Source organism: Leuciscus leuciscus, assembly GCF_965113295.1.
Source record: "Leuciscus leuciscus genome assembly, chromosome: 5".
In the NCBI taxonomy this organism is placed as follows: Eukaryota; Metazoa; Chordata; class Actinopteri; order Cypriniformes; family Leuciscidae; genus Leuciscus; species Leuciscus leuciscus.
The window spans coordinates 22,494,833-22,518,245 of record NC_138729.1 but is presented as its reverse complement, the minus strand read 5'-3'; the positions used below and the strand labels follow the sequence as shown (position 1 = coordinate 22,518,245).

The following is a 23,413-nucleotide window of genomic DNA, read 5'->3' as shown; positions in this document are numbered from 1 at the left end:
TTAGTTTTATGTACATTTGCTCACCTGTCTAATAAAGTACATGCAAGAGCGGCGTCTCTGTCCAGTCGAAGTTAGTCGCGGACGTGGAGCTCTCGGCATCTCGAAAATGCCACACTGATATTGATTCTCGTTTTAGTTCTCCTTTTGTCCCAAAGTCTGCTTGCCATGGTCCATAATGTTTGAACGAAATAACAACAGCGTGAGTGTGCCGCTAGACGTAACACAGTTGTCAATGTCTGTCGCCATGGTTACTGTGGCAGTACGCGCAGAAACCAGGGATAATGGGGATGTAACGTCATTGACAGGCGACACTGACCAGGGACAAATCATTATTTAAAATAGGAATTTCTCTGAAATAAAAAATCAGGAAATATATCACACTGTGCAAGTGATTTTTTTATATGTTATAACAAAAATCTTACATATTGTACCTTTAAAGGCAGAAGCTAAAGTTAAATGAATACTCTAGTTAACTGAAAAAACTCACACTCATATCATCCCAAACCTGTATTACGCTCTTCTACAGAACACAAAATAAGAAATTTTGAAGAATGTTGGTAACCAAACCATTTTGGTTACTGTTGACTTCCATTGTATAGACACTCAAAAATCTCTTATTTTATCTTTACGCAGAAGAAAGAAGGTCATAGAGGTTTTCATTTTTGTGAGAACTAAAACAAAAATGGTGAATCCGCGTGCCCACTTTGAACCGGTTGTGAAATCTGCGTGGGGAAAACTTTCATGGGAAATTCTCATTGAAAATTATTGGATATTGATTGCAAAAATTTGCTGAACAATGGTAATTGTGTCTCTACATAAGAGAATCAAAAGTCAAGTCACCTTCATTAATATATAGCGCTTTTTAACAAAATAGATTGTTTCAAAGCAGCTTTACAGTGATAATAGGAAATTACAGTAACAGAGATTGATTTGGCTTTACAGCAGCTCTAGAATAAAGTTATTGTCCAGCTAAAGTTAGTTTTGATTGATTGATTCACTTCCGTTGCAAAGATCATTAGTTATTAACTTAGGGGCTGCTTACACAACACCGCTCTAACAGAAAACCCTTAATGCGCTCCAGTGCCTGGTGGCTCGAGAATAGATTGCACGGTGCAGGCCTCAAAGAAAAAAATATAATAAAATCTCTGCGCAAACCTCAAAAAACACAAACCTGTGAAAACTCAGATGCCGTGCACATGAGTGTCACGTGTTTAGTCTATAGGTATGCGTGTTTAAATATATATGTGCACAGGCGTATAGTCCTTCTTTACAAACCAAACCTCAACAAACTATTTGTCTGGCCTTAAAAATGTATAATAAAGAATTATTTATCGCTTCCGCGTAGCCATGTGAACCGGAATTATCCCGACAACATTTTATCTGTACAGAGGTGAAGGGAAGGAGGCCTTCACAGGGGAGAGACTAGTTGACACTTCAGGACTGCATTGTCGTTGGGTTCAGGTCCTTCATCAGATCTAGATACGGCCTGGATCCGGCGGACTGCAGTAAACCTCGGGATAAATAGAGAGACTAATATTAGTGTAGACGCCATCCTTCTTATGATGTAACAAGTACATCAGGATTTATGGGAAGTGTTCCCAGTTCCAGCTGACCTAATCTATGCTGCCTAACATTGAATTATAGGAGTCTATAATGTGTTATGTGTATGCTAGGTCAAAGAGATGTGTTTTTAGTCTAGATTTGAACTGACAGAGTGTGTCTGCTTCCAAGAAAATTTTAGGAAGACTGTTCCAGAGTTTTGGTGCTAAATAGGAAAAGGATATTCCGCCAGCAGTCGATTTTGATATTCTAGGTATTAATCAGCTGGCCGGAATTTTGAGATCGCAATAGACGTGAAGGACTCTAAAGAGATCGTTCACGTACTGGGGAGCTAAACCATTTAGTGCTTTGAAAGTAATCAGCAATATTTAAAAATGTTTACAATGTTTAATAGGGAGCCAATGCAGTGTTGACAGAACTGGGCTAATATGGTCATACTTCCTGGTTCTGGTAAGAACTCTAGCTGCTGCGTTTTGGACCAGCTGTAGTTTGTTTATTAAGCGTGCAGGGCAACCACCCATAATAGCATTACAATAATCTAGCCTTGATGCCATGAACACATTAACTAATTGTTCCGCATTTGTTATTGAGAGCATATGATGTAATTTAGATATATTTTTACGATGGAAAAATGCATTGAAAATTATTAGATTGATTAGTTATTATTATTTAGATTCGAGATCGGCCTGTAATTGACTAATTCTGTAGGATCAAGTTGCATTTTCTAACAAGTGGTTTAATCATAGCCAGCTTAAAAGTTTTTGGTATGTATCCTAATGACAAATTTGAATTAATGATATTAAGAAGAAAGAAGAAGAAAATTTGCTGAACAACGGTAATTGTGTCTCTACATAAGAGAATCAAAAAATAATCTAAATCATCATAAGTCTAAAAATGTACACAAAAGTCTATCTGAAACTGTCTATGGTCACAGAGAGCAACAGATGTATGTGCATCTTGTTCACAATATGAGAGGAACACTTGGGAACGTGAAGACGAGAGGGGTGGAGTGTTTTATTGAAAGCTTGGAACCCAATAAAACAACGAGGCAGGAGAGAAGAGTCAGAGCGCTCTTCAAAGCAGCACAGCTCACAGAGATCAGTGGGCTTGAGAACTAGTGCTGACCAGGCGCGATGAGAGGAATCAATGTGTGTGCTACTGAGGAGCCAAGAAGGTCGAGAGAAGGTGGAGAAAAGCAAACACCTTATATTACTCAATGTGTGTGTGTGTGTGTGTGTGTGTGTGTGTGTGTGTGTGTGTGTGTGTGTGTGTGTGTGTGTGTGTGTGTGTGTGTGTGTGTGTGTGTGAATGTGTATCCACAGTGCAAAATCTGCAGAACTACAACATTTTATAAAAGGCAAGAAAAAATGTCAACAGTGACAGCAACCAAATTCGATCGCGAGTGAGCGATCAGAATAGCAGCATTTGAAAAGAGACCAGGTGATATTTCATAAGCACGGGGATTTATGACGCAGGTTTTGAGATGCTCTATGCATCAACGTCATGGTGAGAAGACAGAATAACACAGCAAGGACGATGTGACATTAGAAGAGATCTTGAGAAGGTGTGAAGAAACAGGTAAGGAAGAACTCTGAAAAAGACGTGTGAAATTCATGCAGGGAAGGTCACACATGCCAAAACTGACAACAGTAGAAGGAAGTGCAACAAAGAGAGATACAGAAGCCAAATGAGGGGAGCACAACAATTACCATATCTAGATATATCCCACCTGCTGAAGTCGGATCCTCACCATCTGCTGCTATAGAGGGATATGACGAAATTGGAGGGGAGGAAGGAGAGAAAAAGAGAGGTGGTAAATCCTCTTTCGTGTAATCTATCTGGTAACACCAAAGCTATTAAAATTTAACAGTTTTTTTTTTCTTTTTTTCATAATGACAATTTTTCATAACCTGAGATAAGCCTTACATTAGTGATTGACAGCAAAAAAAAAAGGATGGTTTTGCACATATTTATATCATACATAATAAATACTATTTTATGTATTTATTTTAATAATCTTCTATTCAAATAATATCTTCTCTTTTCTAACAAAAAAAGGCCAATTTCAGGGGACACTCCCAGTGCTTTCATTACAGATCTGTGATCTCCAGAGAGTTTTATTCTGCCATATTTCATAACCTGAGAGAGGCTGACAGGCCTTACATTAGTGACTGACAGCAAAAAAAAAAAAAAAAAAAAAAAAACCATACTTATATCATACATATATGACACTGTCTGTTGCCATTCTGTTCATAGAGCACATATCAGCTGAACCCACTCAAAATCCATTTGTGACGTCTGAAAATGTGTGGTGGATGGAAGAAGAATATAATAAGGCTGTCATCTTCTTTCATACTCATTACTTATTTTAGCTCTCCCAACCGGACCGACTGACTGCTGCTGCTGTGTGAATGTAGCTGATGACCGTTCTCGTAATCGCCTGAAGGTCAGGCTCTTTGGAATTAGGACAGTCTCGTAGGGCAAGTTTTAATACAATATCTAAACGTTGTTGTTGCTGTCTGACCCTGCCACTCGCTCAGCCGGAGCACAGCCCGTATTTATCATTCAGCAGCAGCTCTCAGATTATCCGGCTGAGTATGCATGTGTTTGACTGTTAATCGCTGTGCTGTGGGCCTTAAAGGCAAGGATGAACCCGACCTGTCTCCAGCCATTATCATCGACCTCCATCAACCTGATCACGTTGCAGCAGGAAGACTCCTGGCACACTCTTTTTCTTCTTCACTCTGTCTTCATCCAATTCATCTCACTTTGAAAGAAGCTCTTCTTGGGTCCCGATCATATCAGGACTGAGGTTAAGTTTTCCTTATTGGCTGCATGTGATGAATTGTTTGGGTTTTTGTGGTGTTGGTGGAAATTGGAGGTTAACTCTCTCTAGAGGAATATTAGTGGTCTGTCTGTACAAGGAGCAATGTAAAAAATAAAATAAAAAACCCATTATATGGCTTCAGCAGACTGCTGGGTTGTACATTGTGTGGGCCAGAACTATTTTATATAATTAAAAATGAGTTCATGCGTAGTCATCTAGAACATACAGTATAAGGAGACATATCTGTTGACCACATAGAAAGACACAAGTCATTTCATTTCCTGTCCTCTGTGTACTCTCCCATCAAGAAAAGTGACAGAATCCAATAAATATCAAGAAAAAAATTCCATTTCATATTAAACTTCATTCTACTTCCTTTGGTATGTTCATCCAGAGACAGAGATGTAGAAAGTCAAAGCCAAAGTCAATAATCCATGTAAACAAGCAGAAGACAGAGCGGATGCACCAACCCAGCAACAACGCAGCTACTCAGGTGCGTGCCAATGTCTGCTACACTACAACATCCATAAGAGTCATTATCTGAGCCAAGACAGAAGTTTAACTATAAAAAAGACATGCACAGGCACTGTTTACAAGCTTCTGCGTGCCAAACACAGACTTTCCTGGCAAATATAAACACACATGCACAACCAGGGCACAAAGTACGCCTTTATGTTAAAATGATTCAAAGGCACAGGAACACACATTTACACCACTATAGCCACAAAACAGCTGTGTAGCATTTTAAAGAGCTGCATGAATACAAATATAACATCACACATCCAAGCACTTGACTCCATCCATTGTGAGTTGTATCTTGTTGTGGTTTTCTACTGTATTGCTGTTCTATCTTTCTTTTACAGAGCAGAGTGACAGCTCACAGACATGAAAGGGCCAGTCCCCATGCTACATCTTCCCACTTTCTTGCTTCCCCTCATTCTGCTGGGTCTGGTTTCTAGAACCTTCTTTGAGTCTTGTGTTATCTTCTCTCTGAAACATACTGCTGCACACTAGGGATTTGGCCCGGCGCCTCTAACATGAAAAACAAGGTTGTGGAGTTGCGAAAGGGGGGACAAGAGTATGTGTGTATTTGTGTGCGTGTGTGTGTGTGTGTGTTGGGCGGGTCTTTGGTGAGGAAAAAACAAAACTAAAATTTTGTATCACAAATGTGCTCGGTCTCAACATGACATCACGCAAGGTGTCTGGAAAATGCCCATTGAAGTGTAATAAGAGCAAACCACACTGTCCTTCAAAAGACAACTGGTCTTCACATATAAGAAACTACCTTGGTGTCAGCATGGATTTTGTGGCATGGTGCCATTGAAATAAATATATAAATATATAGTTATACATGTACTTACCTTATAAAAGCTTTTGAAAGAAGGCTGCATTATTTGATCAAAATACAGTGAAAATTGTAATGTTGCGAAATATTACAATTTAACCACTGTCCGTGTCCGTCCCGGAATGACATTTTCAACAAAATTTTTTATAAATCTTGAATACTTTGGAGCATGAATATTTTTTTAAATCTTTTTACAGAAGACACTTGGCAGATTATTGTAGAAATGTGAAAAATAAATATGAAAGTGAAAAAGTTTATGGAAATGTAAAAATATATATTTGTATATTTGATATAAAAATATATTTTACAAAATATGTTTTTCTCTAAAACTGCAAGAAAATCAAAGCCAACAATCTGAATGTGTGGTGTTCCAAATGTTAGGTTGATATATTAATAAATGAGCTTTCAAGATTTAATAGGATTTAGTTTTAGTGAAAAGGTTTGGTACTTCCCCAAATGACAACCAGACTCCACTGATGGCCATAAGGACTCTTCCATTTCCATATATGGTTTGGGTGATCTGAACCACATATTTCCAGAATGTTCAAACGATTTATGAAGAAGACATCATATCCAGAAGTAATATGAGCAGTTTGGCAAAATTTGATTTGAATCCAATCTCTAACAATAGAAAGACACGCAGAAAGAACACGGATATGTGTTATAGCTCACCATCGCATCACAAATGGAGAATCTATCATTCATTTTGGTTGCATTTTGTTTTAAGGTGTCATTGTTACAGTGTAATTATATATTTAAGTACTATTAGTAATATTAATTAACTACATGTACTTACTATAGGGTTAAGGGTAGGATTAGGATTTGGTTGAGGGTTAGTTGCATGTAATTAAGCATAATTTACTGTTATTTCTATGGTAAGTACATGTAACATAATAACAAGGACACTGTAAAATAAAGTGTTACCTTATTTTTTTTATTTATATTAAAAACTTTTTCAGACCTATTTTCTCAAAACAGAAAATGTAAGTTTAGTGACAACATGTTACGAAGTTTACATGGCACAATAACTGGTAGCCTACTGTTTTTATTAGTGCTTGATACAAATTTCACAATTTCAATTCATAAGCTTGTGATACGATTCCGATTTTGATCCAATATCGCATCACATTTGTATAAATATCAGGTACAGTCCCTACATGTTAATTTTTCTCAAGAAAAAAATCAAAACTAATGCTGTAAACATACAGGGAGCCCTGTCAGCTGATATTATTAAAAGTTAAAACTAACAACTCAAATTAATGATAGTTATCTTAGATGTGTAAATCTGCTTTGAGTGCACAAATACTACATTTCACAATGCCGCCTAAACATATTCGGTGATCGTCGCCAGAAATTGTCTTATTATTGAGAGATGAGAGGGTCTGTGTTTCGTACCATTGGGAAAAGCTTAACGGCTAAACTTGGATGACGTGAGGCACCTCAGTCTATTATGGCGTCAGGTTGCAGGCTTGCCTTCCCATGGCTTTGCCGCCGTGCATGTTGTTTATAGTGACCTTACACGGTGTGGGGAAAATGTGATTGGTACAGACTGGTCCAATCAAGAGGTGGCAGATCTTCATAAGTTTAATTAAAACCCGTACCTTGTCAATACGTGTGTTCGACTTCAAGTGGCGTTGCGCAAACCGAATGGCGTATTAAATCAAAATACAGCATGAGTGACTCTTACCAAAAAAAAAAAAAAAAAAAAAAATGTAATGTAATGTAATGTCTGTTTTATTCATACTGGAAGCCGGAGGGTGTCCTCAAGCAGAAAGTCCACATGTGAGACTCATAAAGACATAAATCTTATGACGTTCCAGGAAGTTCCTTATATACACAAAGGCATCCAGAGATCGCTGCAGCTGAATCAAAATCCCTTTCAGAAAAGTCATTTCACTTTGCGGCCATCTTTGAAACGCCTCTGGGGCAGCTATTCCAGTCATGCATGGGGAAATGAAAAGGGGATGAATGGGGCAACATCAAATTATCAAAAGCTGTTTGTGGCAAGCAGGACGGTGGCCGAGAGCCATGGGAACAGAGCAAGGCAGGTGACGCTTATTAACACTCGCACCATCAACCTTGCTCGATTCCCATGGCTCTCGGGCCAGCCCTGCTTGCCACACTGTTCACCAAGGTTACGATTAAATTTCAAATATGAAATCACTAATGAAATCTGACAACAACGGTATCATAAATGTGGTTTCTCATGCTCAAATAGCATTAAAAAAAGCTTATTTTTTAAACTGAAGCAGCAAATGCGCATACACTGTCCTAAGCGCGGGTCTCAGAACACTGACTGTTTCTATAGCAACCAGAGCTTCTAACGCCACTTTCTCACATTCATTTTAATATGAGTACACCATCTTTCTATTAGGGGTGTAAAGGTACATGTATTCCTCCTGGACCGTCACGGCACGGATGATGTCACAGTTCGGTCCATGAAGTCAGTGAAAGGTGATCCACACTCCAATCCAGAAGGGGGCACTCGCAGTAATGCAATGCTGTTTGCTAACCGCCACAACAGGAAAAAAGAGCAGAAAAAGAAACAATCTATGCATAATCCTATGGGATTTTATAAAGAGGTTTTTCAATTCGGTAAAATGAAGCCTGTGGCGATACGTTGACGTTTTGTTCTAGGAGAGTTAGAGTTTTATCTTCATATTTGAAATAAAACATGATCAGGTCTGTGGCTTTAGCTGCAGTGCATTTCTAGTAATAATTTCACAGTACATTTATACTTTTACATAAGTACATAAGCCCTTTATACATTTTCTCTTTCTTTTTTCTTTTTTTCTTCATGGCAATAACTCATTTTGACTTGATGACAACAAACTACCAAGTGTCTGCTTTTAAATAAGTCTAGAGAGGTTAGTGTTCAGGGAAGAAAGTGGCGGGAACCGGCAACGTTTCACACATTTTAATTCTAAAATAAACAAACACAAAACGAAAGTAAAGCAGCAGCCGCTCACAGACGACAGCAGCACACACATAAACAAAACATAATGTAAATGTCCCAGGCCTGGTTCTCTCTCATCCTTCACTGTCGTCACTCCTCCTTGTATCCAATCAGAGCTCCTTTGTGACATACCATTAGCAATCGAGCCACCAGCTTCGTCCTGCTTGCCACAATGAGATCACACTTATCTTTTTGTGTAAGTATTGTAGCATTTTGCATCACTGTGATAATATTGTGCTTCTGTTGGAACATGTAGACTAGAGACATAAATCAGTAGACACTGGATCTGGGTGAAAAATTAGGTGGCATCTTCTCCTGAAGCAGCTAGAACACCATCTGAGCCAAACAGTGGCACCGCACAGTCTCTAACACTGACTCTTTAAACTGATTACAGGAAGAAAGACATTGCTGTCAGACGTCACAGACTCATTCAATTAGTGCTGGAACTGATGTGTTGTATCTGTTCCGCCCCATCCTTCTGACACTTTGATTAATTCTGTGTAACTAGTTAGATATGTAAAAGCTAATTCTTTCTTTTGATTCAGCTATATTTAATGGCTGATAAACAGCATTCATTCTGAAAATAAAATCTGACAATCAGCTTTTTACGCAGGCTGTTGTAAATCCCTTGGGTCTAACAGAGAATTCAAAATCTGAGCAATTATATAATTACTGTGAAATGGTAGTTAGCCAGAATGGTTGTTAGCAGCCGTCATTATACTCATCCCGGGCATGCTACTGTAGAGAGGAGCCTTCCTTTACAAAGCAGCTCTTTCAGGATTCAGCAAGAGGAATGTATGCCGTTCAGTTAATCAAAAATGTGAGAGGAAACATTGAATTTGAAAATATAAAAAAGCAGTGGATGTCAAGAGAGCAACACTTGAATGGCAAAAACTGAATATTGATGTAGACTTCTAAAAACTGAATATGGATGTAGACTTAAAAAAAATGGTGTACGGTACATAAACAATGTGTTCTTATGGCAACTCAGACATCAATTAACTGCCAGTTAGACTCCAAGTATGTCAGTACTGGGTTTTGTAACACTGACATTTTGTGTATAGTAATTAACATTCCAAAGAAATAGAAATAATTTTTAAACTTATTGTGGTTTAAAACTCTTCTACTGAGACAAAATTTAAATGTGGTTGAATCATCCCAGTTTTTTGGCGCATCAAAACAGCCCATCCAATTCTACAATATTTCTGCTATTAGAGGGATGAACCAATTTTATAGCTCTGAGCATTCCAAGTACTACTTTTTTTCTTTTTCTTTTTTTAAATAGAGATGCAGTAGCAGCACTGAGCAACCAACATTTTACAATATTCAATTGTAAACTGTCAAAGTTCATGTTAATATAGGTGATTGATTGACTCTGTTTAACATAAAAGCTGCCAATTATTTTCATTTTATGATATATAACCGATAAATGGCAGACAGTGAAATTATGTACTATTTTGTCTATAAAAATTACACACAAAAAAAGTTAATTTAGGCATTACATTTCAATGTACCATATGAAGTAGATGATACTATTGAGATTTGCTAAAGATCAGATTTAACACTGTTTTAAATGATTAGTCCTTATAAAAAGATGAAATAATTGAGCATTAGATGATGTAAAAGAAAATTGAATTATGAATAATGCACAATTAACTCTTTCCCTGCCAGTGTTGTATTTTTTAGTTGCCAGCCAGGTCCAGCATTTTTTATCATATTCACAAAATATTGTGGCCCCCAGAATAGCTTGCACCTCTCTGTGTGTTTGACATTTTTCTCGATTACCATGCTTACCATGGATATAAACAACTGGGAAAATGTGTCAATGGTGTGAAAGCATTGTGGCATAAATGACAGAATGGCAAGGAAAGAGTTAAATATCAATATTGGCAAATATTACATAAATATAATGATATTTTTGAAAGAAAAAAAAGTGGAATTTTCACATGTGAAATTTAATGAGGAATAATGATTACTTAAAAAGAATAGGTACAAGTACTTTAGCATATATTTTCAATTCTGTATAGCCTTGAAAGCTTATAAGTTGAGCAGTAAAGTCTTTATATGCAATGACAGATCATAATGTTTTATGAAGGTCAATTAGTGAGCTTGACTATCTCCATTCAAAAGTTGGAGTTTGGTAAGAGTATGATTTTGTTAATGTTTTTAAAATAAGTCTCTAATGCTCAGCAAGGCTTCATTTATTTTATATAAAAAAATATTTAAAAAACAGTAAAAACAATACTATTGTGAAATAGTGTTACAATTTAAATGCCAAACGTTTGAACGATAGTGTATTTCTCACAAATATCTTGCCATCTGCCCTGATTCTACACATTTAAAGCACATTCCTAAGTGATAACTTCTAAAAAGCTAGTCAGTACAGCCACAGGCAAATGTAACCAATGCCAATAAGGATTGTATCAGTTCAAAAGCGCCTTTTCTAAAGTGGATGTGTGTCAATAGGTATCACATACTTTGAGTCAGTAATGCACAGACAGTTAATTACAGCTTTATAAATAAGTGCCATGAGTCATAGTGCTATAATATATGGTCTGTGACAGACAAACTGAGCATCATGCATTTCTAGTGGTTAAATAACAGTTCTTCCATACACTCTCCAAAGTACAGGTTATACTTTTAATTAGCCTTTTCTGAATGACTACACAGATCATACTGACCTTGTATAGGAGGGCTTTTCACCTGGCAGCCCACAAGCCAGTCAATCATTTTAAAACAGCCCGTAGATTGATTTTGATTAAATGGCTGTGCTGCCTGACGTATCAGAGCAAAACTCTGTGCAAATCTCGTTAAAAAAGCGTCAAATCAAAAAGTGGTGAAAGTATCACTTTTTTCCCCACACATGGCTCGGCACCATTTAGACACACACACATTTAATCAAGTCTTATATAAATGGATTTATGCAAATAACAGCTGCAAACAATTCTTAAAAAAAAAAAAAAAAAAAAAAAACGGAAGCTAGCTGACAAAGCAGTACTGTATATCAACACTAGGGGTGCACCGATCCGATATTAGGATCGGATATCGGCCGCGATACTGACAAAATAGCTGGATCGGGGATCGGAAAAAATAACAGATCCACGGGCCGATCCGTTTTTTTTTTTTTTTGTCGTCGCAGCAGAACCTACGTCATTCGTCAGCTTCACGTGTGTCGCATGCTAGAAGCAACATGGAGCGAGCCAGAGGCCGTTTCTCAATACCAAGTACGCAATCTTCGGACTTGCGTCCTTGGTAGTTCGGACTTGCCAAGTTCGACTCAGGAGAACGAACTCCCGAGGACGAGAGGACGCGAGTCCGGTTATTCTGCAAATGGAACAGCAGCGCTCTTGATCGCGTCACTCAGCTCGCTCTGGCTACTCCGGTCATCTCTTTATGTATATTTTAGCCAACAATAAAACGAAATATGTTATAAAACACCACTCTGCCTCTTTTCATTTAAACATTTTTTTTAAACATATTATAATGGCCACATAAATGTGGTTCAGGCAAACGCGTACATTGATTATCTGCATATATTTATAACAACACGAAATATAAAACACAACCCTGCTTCTTTTTTTTTTTTTTTTTTTTTAAATATGAAACAATGATCATTAAAACTTTAAATTTGCCATTGCTGATTAAGTGAGCATTCACAGGTCATGTTTGCGATGGTGGTGTGACACTGCACTACATGTTTACAATGTTTGGTTATTATTATTTGTATGTGTGATCAAGTTGTTGTTCGACCAACTTTTAATTTTTTTATTCTCAGGTTCAGCTGCTATGTTGCATTTTAAATTCCTGTTTGCAGGACTTTGCACTTTATATTTTTACATGTTTACAATGTTTGGTTACTGTTTGATTACTATTGTATGTTCAACCAATGCACTGTTTTGTTTCTTGTGGCTACATTTTACTTATTTTAATTTAAGAGTTTGATTACATTATATTTTAGATTTGAATGCACAATTGTTATATAACAAATTTATAAGAATTCCCCAAAAAAAAATGTTCATGTTTACAATGTTTGGTAACTGTCAGATTACTATTGTATGTTTGACCAATACACTGTTTTTTGTTTCCACTGCTACATTTTTTTTTTTTTACATTTATTTAAAGAAGTTTGATTACATTCTATTTTCGATTTGATTGCACAATTGTTTATTAAATAAATAAGAATTCAACACATTACATACATCTGTTATTTTGTCTTAGTTATGTTTAGTTAGTAAAGTCTGGTGCCTTTAGTCTCTTCAAGGAAAGTATAAGGTGGAAGGTATACAGTTTATTATTAATTCAACTATAGTATCGGATCGGTATCGGGTATCGACAGATACACAAAGCCCAGGCATCGGTATCGGTATCGGGACTGAAAAAGTCGGATCGGTGCACCCCTAATCAACACGTGTACAATGAGACTGTTTCATTAAATAAGAGAAACTTCACCTCCGTCTGAGCAAATTTCCTGAGAAAATGTATTCATAAAAATCAACTGCAGATTTGAAGTTTAAATTACATGCTCGCTGAAAAAAACAAAAACAAAAAACAGCTTAAAACTACATTTCATGCCATAAAAACAATAGTATTTTTAAAATCATACACTGTAAAAAAATTCTAACCTCTCCAAGTCAAAATTTTCTAGTGACTGATCACATCTAAATTTTTTAATTGGCCCAAGTGCAATTCTTGTTGCAATAGTCTGTTAACATTGGCTCAATGAGAAATAATACGTCAGACTAATTGAAAAATTTAGATGTGATCAGTCACTAGAAATTTTTGACTTGGGGATGTAATTTTTTTTTTTACAGTGTATGTGTTTTCTTTGTGTCCGCTGTCTAAAATGTATGTAGACTTGCTATAGTCAAAAATATTGAAATTGAAATACTAGTACTAATATTATTATTAGAAATATATTTTAAATATTATTTATCAGTTTCTAAATACCATCTACATTTCGTTAATGGTAAATTTCCCAATAAATTCAGATAAATACCTTAAAGTTTTTGATCTTCCGTAATATTTAAAATATGTACAATATTGTACTCATATTTGAATGATTTAATCAAACTTGTAGGGTCATAAAAAAAATAAAAATTAAGTTTTATAAAAAGTATATAGGGTCATTAAAACCAAATGCCCTCTGGACATCACTTTTGGCCACCACTGTATTTGTTGGGTTTGTTCTCTAGCCAGTCCTTTCTGAAGGAGTTTTTAGCCAAACCCTAAAAACTTAACATTAAATAGCCCTAATTATTATGCAAAATAAACAAACAGTATTATGAGTATTTAGTTTTGTTTCTCATGGCAACAAGCTACTTCCAATGGAAAGTGCTAAGACAAAAAAAGTTATTCACTCTATAAATTTCAATCTGGATAATCTCACCCCTGAAAGAAAGAGCCCTGCTGTGTGGCATTATGGGTCGAACTTTAAAAGAGAGAGAGTGTGTGTGTGTGTGTGTGTGTGTGTGTGTGTGTGTGTGTGTGTGTGTGTGTGTGTGTGTGTGTACGTTTGTTTTGTTTTGTTTTTGAGAGTTGGTTCTCAACATGTGTTATGTTCTTCTACAGTTTAAGGAGTGTCCACTCCTCCAACAGTGATTCTGAGAAGCACTGAGAGATTTATGGAATGGAAAAAGAGCCGATCAGATTACGCACAAACCCTTTCATCTCCCTATAATCCCATTTCTCAACCATGCCAGCTCATTTTAGAGGAAAATGAATCAAATATTTTCCCAAACACATGTCAGATGCTTGGCATCATGATCCAACTAAAGCACACAGTGATCCACCCAAAAACATTGTCTAACATGCAAAAGAATGGCGGTGCAAAAGGTCTTAAATGAAGCGAAAGTCATGGCCAAAATAGTCAAATGCAGACATCAAGACTCCACAGCACAATCACACAGCCCATTGAATTATTGTATATTTGACTCTCATCACCCAACCCTCCCCTCATTTCACAGTTTGTTTTCATTAGTCACATGTTTTCCTTTGTTCAGTTTTCCCGCCACTCCTTTGTTACCATGGCCACCATCATTATGAGTTAATTTGGTTCAGCTGCGTTTGATTAATCATCATCATTTGTGTTTGCTTTATAAGTTGGTCCCTCACATCCATTCTCTGTCCGATCACCGTGCGTGTGTGTGGATCAACCTGTTTGTGTGTCTTCAAGATTGTAATTAAAACGTTGTATTTGAAATGATTGTCTGCCTTCCTGTACCCCACCGTGACACTTCCCCCCTCCACACAACTACTTTTTTTTTAAGTATGTTCTTTGAGTCTAAGTTTAGAAAAGGCAAGAAGAAATTAATCATGATGATGGTTTATTACAGAGCGGTCTCTACTCATGTAGATAATCCAGGCCCGGAGTGATAAGGCTAAGCCATGGGTGGATTGACTTAATCTTTCTGAAATCCTGGAGAAAGTAATATCCAAATATAATGTAACAGGTATAGAAAGTACAAGGCTGATACCACCCTAAAGGTGCATACTGAAGATAGCGGAGCGTGACACGCACAGAGGTGTCACAAAGGTTTAGGGGAGCACTGATGAATCGTTATTGGTTATGGTCCATTAAAAGACAAGACATTTTGTATAAAACATAGATTGTATCATTACAATCTGCTTAGAATGAATACACAAAAAGCAAATACGCATTTATTGAGTTAAAGAAAGCACTGCATGGCCATCAATACACCTTTCAGTCACACCATTAGTATTTATTGCCTAAAATCTATTGTATATCAAAAGATCAAGCCTAAGGCAAATATAAAAGCCTGTACTTGTGGCTGATACTCACGTAATAGAACAAATAAGTTATATAAATTCCAGGTGTGTTAGATAATTCAGGAGGGAAGCTAAAGGGAAGCTTGGGGAGGGTTTAGGTTAAGTGAGGATTTAAGGGCTTGTGGATCTTGCTGGAAAATGAAAGAGAGCTGTTGCCTTACATCTGATAGAACGATGCATGGGAGACAGAACTATAGCCAAGAATAGGGGGCTGTTGCATGACTTTGCAATGCAAAGAAATAGTTCACTCAAAATGTACTTGACCATCATTTAACAATCAAAAATATCAAACTATTTACAGTATGTTACTGTTGAAAAGTTAGATTTTTTTCTCTTTTTAAAAAAATAAATAAAAAATAAATACTCTTATTCACCAATGATGCATTCAATTGATAAAAAGTGACAGTAAAGACATTTCTAATGTTATAACATTTTTATATTTCAAATAAAATTATGTTCTTTTGAACTTTCTTTTCATCAAAGAATCCTGAATTTTTCTTTTTAAATAATATTTCCAATAAATATTTTTTTATAGGAATTTAGTTTTTTGGTTCAAATATAGCAGCCTTGGTGAGCATAAGAGACTTTTAAAAAAAACATTACAACAAATTTATGCCAACCCCCAATAGTAGTTTACTGTATATAAATATATATATATATATATATATATATATATATATATATATATATATATATATATATATATATAAAAAAGAAATAAATGAACTAGTCAACCTCACTAATTGAACTTCGTGAACTATTTTTAGTCATTATGAACTGCCGTTGCATTGAAAATACTTCTCAACTTATAAGCTCTCGAGGATAAGCAAAATTGGAAAGATGCGCTAAAGAACTCGTACCCATTCTTTTTAAGTAATGATTATTCCTCATCAAATTCATGGAATGAATCTAAAAACTTGTTTCCAAGTCGCCTCATCTCAGCATTCATCACTTGACAAAGTTAATTACTAAATGATCATACTTTAAATGAGCGGATGGTGGATGTGTGAAAGCGGCTTGCAGTGCTGAGTGCTGTGAGAGTCACATCCACGTCTCTCTTCCAACAGATTGTGACAAGGTCAGAGCAGATTTGGGTAATGGATCTAATCTGCATTTAGCACAGTGGCATTCCGAGTGACGGGCTTGTCACCTCCCACTAAACACCAGCTTCAGGGGGTATATTCAGTCTAAGAGTATCTTTGTCTAACACAGACAGACATTGAGCCGTTCTGTTTAAGCAGAACTGTTGCTGTAAATTTTTCCTGTTGCTGGTATAGCATGATGGTAACAAGGTATCACGTATAATGTATACTTTAAATGTACACTAAACTCGGATTTCCACCAACTGCGGAACGGCTGCGGATCGGCTCCGCTGCGTGTCGGCTCCGTGCTCCGCTGTCCTTCAATACCCACCAGGTCCGGATTTGTTGCTGAACGGCTGAGGCCATGACTAACAGTTGAAGTCACGAGGACCCACGAGATCTCGCGAATTCACGTATGATCGCGCAATATAAGTGCTGATTTGCTGCGGCGCTCTCCGGCATCCGGCAAAAATATAAGCTCTGCGTATCTGCTCCGGAGGGCTGTGGATCGCCGGAGTCGGAACGCAGCCGTTCCGCAGTCAGTGAAAATACACACATTGAAACCTATTGACTCCGCCGCCATTCCGGAGCGGATCCGCAGCCGTTCCGCAGTTGGTGGAAATTACGGGGTAAGTGGCTTTGGATGAAAGCATCTGCCTTATGTGTTTGTCCAACTAGTGGCAGATGAGGGAAGTATTTGGGAAACCTGTTTGAAACAATCATTATTATTGCATTTTGTTGGCATTAGTGGCACAGAATTTACACACTTCGCCTTTAAATATTTACAGAATACAAGGAGATTATTCATGATCGAATCTTGTATTCATTTAGTCAGTGACAATGATATATGCAGCTTCTTGACCTTTACTCCAATACATCGGTGTAAAAACACAGACAAAAAAATAAAAAATAACCTTTGGAAACAAGACCCATTACAGCACAACTACATTACTCCTAACATTCAGTAATGTTCAAAACTAGACAAATTCACTAGAGATAAAGTAATTGTTTTTAACAATTCACCACAATGATCTTACCAAAGACAAAAGAAAACTGTTAAAGGGATAGTTTCCCTTTTAACAGTTTACCACTTTACCCTCAAGTATTTTTGAAAAAAGTTGCCAGCCAGACCTAGCCTAGAAATCTAGAGGCACCCTAGCGGCAGCAAATCTTATTTTGCAGCCAGTGTCGTCTAGCAACTCTCCGTTGGCTTGAGAGCAGGAAAAACCAAACTCCAGTCAGGCCAATCACATCGTGTATAGAGTCGGTGGGCGGGCTTAACATAATGACGATAGAGTTGTGACGGTTCCATGTGAATTCCCTGCTGATTGAAAACAAAGAAGATGGCTGCTGCTGCTGGCGAACAGCGGCCTTTTGAATCGGCTTTGGCCGCGACTCTGGAAGACTTGGTGTTAAGCTTTTCTTTGAGAAAAGAATAAAGAACGGCACAAAGTCATTCTTAAAAAAGGAAGATGTGTTCGGAGTTGGCTTGTCAGGCTAAGCCAGACCCTCTGTTTAAAAAAAAAAAAAAAAAAAAAAATTTTATTCTAGCTTCATGCATTCTTTTTTATCAACACTTCAATGTTGGTAAGTAAAAACATTCTAAAAAAAAACGTTACAGCAAAAAACTAAACAAACCTAAAAAACATTTTGACCAAAAAGCTGGAAAAATCACGTTTTTGTCAAAGACTACATGTGGATCGGATTTAGAACGATGATCAAAACACACATGGAGTAGATCGAGTCCATCAACACCCCCAAATCTTGCACAGTCCCATCGGGCGTCCTGGGTTGAAATTTTATTCGGTAACGTTAGACAGTTTTGATGTATTTGCTGTTTATTTTTGATGGCCGCGTTATTTTACATAATGCATCTGCTTACATTTGTTATCGCTTGTTTCTGCTTCTTCTTCATATGTCTTTTGATCAGGAGATTCTGTACTCTGTACTAATATCGCCCCTACCATATAACAGTGAAAACACGGAAAGCCGGAAAATTCCATCAGTGGCAGGGAAGCGCTGTCTCATAAATGAAGGAATATTCTGTCAATGGCGGGGAAAGAGTTAACAGTTGAAAACACTGTCATGATTTAGAATTTATTCACCCTTAAGTCATTACAAACCTGACTTACTTTCTATATTCTGTAGAAAACACGCGCGCGCACACACACACACACACACACACACACACACACACACACACACACACACACACACACACACACACACACACACACACACACACACACACACACACACACACACACACACACACACACACACACACACACACACACACACACACACACACACACACAGATGTGAATATCTCTCTGATGTAGATAACTAAAATAACACTTATTCCCTGGCTCAAGAATCAGTGTATCATTTGAGACCAGTGTTTGAGAAACCTTACACAAATATGAAGGAATGTAACGTGACATACAGTAGGATGGCAGGGGGAGATTACACCATATGGAATTGCTGGATTAAATGCTACACCTACAACATCACAGTGGGGATTACATACTCAACACACTAATGTGAAATTACACTTCTTCTGAAGGGCGCTCTTATGATGAGAAGAACCTATTTGGAGAGCGGACAATCAGTGCCGACAGACGCAGATATGTGCTCCATAAGCACTTGAGCCTTTGTTTTAGGCTTAAGGCTAGGTCCAACCAACCTTGACAGAAAGACGTCTGAAAATCGTTACAGAATGATGATGTTCTGTTTCATAAGTAGCACTTTTATATCTGCACAATTCATTAGTTTCAATAGCTCTCCACTTGAAACACAAAAATGCCTCTGCAGAACATTAACAGTGTACGGCTTGTTCAGACCACTGACCGCATCTGCTCTCTTCCTCTTACACATCATTATGTCCCTATAAGACAGCTGGATACTATTAGAGACAAAAAATGGTGCGCACATTACTCAATCATGCACACACAGGGTCTACAAAAGTTGATTACATGCACTAATAGGGCTACCCTGTAAGCTAATAGTAAAATCGACAGAAGCATCAATAGCTACATTTATATGAACCCTTATAATCCGATTGTAAAAAATTCCTTTGTAACTACGTCAAACAGTATGAATTGTCCAAATCCGATTTAAATTTCACTTCAATTGTAAGTGGTTGTATACATTTTTTCAAATCCATTCGATAAAACAAAACTGAAACTTGAAAATTCTGCACATGTGCAATGGTGTTGAAATGGTGTAATGACTTATAACTTAAAAATTGCTTACGACTTGCTACAACTTTTTACTGCTTAATAAATATATGCATCATGGCACAAAGGTTGATGTGCTCGTTGCCCAATTAATCGGCTTTTTTCGTTTTTTTTTTTAGAAAAGGAAGATGGTTAGTATGTGACAACTGCAGAAAATTCTGTATATTCGTGCAGTGTGCGCATGTCAAAAGATTAATTCTGATTTGAAGCTTGTGACATATAAACGTGGACATCAAACCGGGGTGGGTTTCCAGAAAGCAAGTTATGCGACTTAAATGGATAACCTTAACTTTCAGTTCCAGAAAGAGGTAACTTTCAAAGTATCCAAGTAGCCATAGCAACTTATTTTCTGAACATAACCTTGTGAATAAACTGCTTAGAATAGTCTTAAGTTAGTCATCTATAGCCTTACCTAAAAATAAAAATAAATAAAAACTTGTTTAATGTAGTCATGAAAACAAAATTGACCCTATTTACTTTAATAGCGCACATTACTAGTCTTGTGGTGAACAATTAATCCATGCAATTTAATATGCAGAATACAATTGCTTGGCATGGTAATCTTTAATCAAAAACTGAATCTGGAATGACATATTTCTTCTCTGATGACGTTAAATGGTATATCAACTGGTAATAAGGATTTGATGGCAAAGCTGAATTTTCAGCATCCATTACTCCAGTCTTCAGTGTCATTCATTTGATCTTTCTAATATGCTAATTTAGTGCTATTTAAAAAAAAAATATATATATATATATTATCAATGTTGAAAACAATTAAGATGCTAATATTTGAGTTTTCAAACGTGATATGTGATTATTCAGAATATTTTGTAACAATGTAAAATTCTTTACTGTCACTTTTGATCATTGATCATCACTTATTGATCAACCTTGCAAAGTAGATCGGTAGAAAATTTGTGCATTTCATTGACCCATATGGTATAGACCACGGTTATTCAATTAAAGTTCCAAGATGTCCGGTCGCTATATTTCCATCGGAGCAGCTGCAGTACTTTGTAAAAATTCAAAAAAATTACAAAAATAATCAAAGATGATCATCTTGGGCCCAGAGGAGCAAAGCAGTAATGTCTCAGACTTTTTACCAATATTTACCAAAAAAAAGTAAATATTTACTGGTTTCAACTGGATATCCATATAAACAGGTTAGATCAGATTTTTTTTCAGGTTTAATTTTTTTTTTTATTAGACACCTATGGTGAATAGCACATTGAAGGCCTTGGACTGAGAAAACATACTGGGGGTACAGGGAAATATGGTTTAAAAAAATATGGACCATTTTTATATTTATTTCAAAGTAACAAACTACTAAAAACAAACAGTACATTATCTAATATAATCAAAACTTGTCACAAAACTGCAAGTTACAGTAAATGGTCGGAGTCATCTGTATGACAGATAAAAATAATTGTATATGCTGCATTCTCGTTTTCTGCAACGTTTTAGCAAAAGCATCTATTTTGCTGCTCACTGTGTTTCTGCTACTGTTGTTAAAATAACCACATAATCTGCAGCTCTTACTGTGGCACTTTACGTCTTTAGCGGGAGAGAGAAGAATGGGCTTGAATGAAGCATGCTTGGTTCTAGATAAAAATATTAGAGGATGTAGCGCCGAAAGAACATACCATAAACGAGCCTGAGCACTTGTGGTGTGTACCGCTCCGTTGTTTTGACGCGCTGCTCACTTTAGAAACGGTAAAATGGCGCAATTATGTCCCGCGATGGAATCAAGCCGGGGTCCGGAACTGGACCACGGTCCAGCATTTAAATACGGCTGGTATAGTCAGACAGTTAAACATGATACACAACTTACTGTATTCAATAAGTTAATAAAACACTAAAATTATTTACTCATACGATCGTGAAGGTCCTGTATGCCTATGGCCACTGCTTAACCTTGCAGGCACCGCCTGAAGCCCTCAGGATTTTTAGATGTACATTATTCAAACAACAGTAATCAAACAATGTAAACTAATCACTTTTACATTGCTCTCTCCCTCAGGCACACACATAGTCATTCCCCACAATGGACCCATGCCCATGCATAAATGCAACAGAAACATGAATCTTTAACTGCCTTTCAATCTGGGACTTTCAGTGCTCTGAGTTCAGGTTAATTCTCATGTTTTCTGCCTGGTCAGCAGAAAGTGTATGCCTATAGAAGTCTATATAAGAAAAAAAAATAACGCACCAGTGTGGTGATTGGGTTTAAAGGCCCCTGAGAACCTCCCTTGTCTCATGTGGATAACATTTATGGGATTCTAGGGAACACAATAGCTACTCAAAATGTTCCTTACAAAAGTGAAAAGGTGCAGTTTAATAAAACTGCTACAAATTAAACTTAAAAAATGAAAGTTACAAAACGAATAGCATAATGTGAAATCTGTTGGGTATCTGTACTACTAATAAAAGGCAACAACTCACTGTTAATTGGCTCTTCCAGCCCACCTCGATGCACAAAGGGAATCGTTATTGTTCAGATAAATGTTCATTTATGCCATGCCTAAGGCACATTGACCACAGCGATCTATGGCTATTGGCATCATTTGCTTTGAATCAATGTGTTTTCCACATCTGTTTTCAAATGTCCTGCCAAAAAAACCTATTGCTTATCAGCGGGACGTTACTCACTAGCTCTGTGCTTTGGCACGCACTGCTCCACACACACTCTGAGATCCAAATTACACTACCTAAGCATTTAAAAGGCCAATGAGCACATCACTGACACTCAAAATGCTGTGCTATTGTGTTTTTATGCATGGCTTAACTTTAAAGCCAGAATTAGTGGCTGTTTGAGGTTTTCATAAGGAACATTCAAAAGAAACTCAGGAACAGCTGAACCATTTGCTGTGAGTTTTGACTTAATAAGCTTTGAATAAATAAAGCAATGGCTTGTAACTAATGAGGAAGTTTATCATAATCAGAGAATGTAAGTTAGACATTTATCCAAAGTGATTTACCCTGCAGAAATGGTCTAGTTCTTACACAGTCAAGGAAGTGACGGTTAAATGGTTAAAACTGCAACATTTCTGATACCAGACTAGATGTTTAACCGTGACAACACATAATGCCATGATATCCACATCAAACACTGGCACGCAAAAGCATAATTTACTGTAAAAAAACAACAACAAAAAAAAACATAATCTTGGCCTCCATACCATTTGCAGACATTTTTGTTCCCCATCAGTGGAACTCTTTTGTTATGCTCTGCCTTCTTCTCTTTTGTAAGGAAACACCACAAGCTAAACACTCCAAAAGCAAAATGAAACAGTGCTAGGCTACATATTGAACGGCCACTGATCCACAAGGCTGAATGGACAAATATGATTTTTGTAACATATAAGTAGGCTAAATTTGCATTTGCATCCCAACTCAACCAACCAATGATTTTCTGTCAAATGTTTCTGAGAGACAAATTTGCAATAAACTGCAATAAAAAGTAGAGATTTATTAAAATAAAATAAATCACCATAATTCTGGTGGTACACTAATTGAAACATTTCACTTGTATAGAGAAAATAAGTTGATGAGCTAGCCATGTAGTAGACATGTGATGTATCAAGTATGAATCAACCCCACAACTCATTTTGTGATAGT

General features: G+C 36.9%; 1 protein-coding gene across 3 annotated transcripts in view; it reads right to left on the bottom strand.

Annotated features, from left to right (window-relative positions):
• edil3a (EGF-like repeats and discoidin I-like domains 3a) overlaps positions 1 to 23,413 on the bottom strand; it is a 185,070-nt gene that overhangs the window by 114,046 nt on the left and 47,611 nt on the right. The window contains exon 2 of one of the 3 annotated variants that reach the window (XM_082170029.1): positions 3,290 to 3,319. The exons of 1 other annotated variant lie outside the window; for it this stretch is intronic. In XM_082170029.1, coding sequence (XP_082026155.1) covers positions 3,290 to 3,319 — 30 coding nt within the window. The remainder of the gene's footprint in view (positions 1 to 3,289; positions 3,320 to 23,413) is intronic. One more of the 3 variants, XM_082170030.1, reaches the window with a different exon arrangement.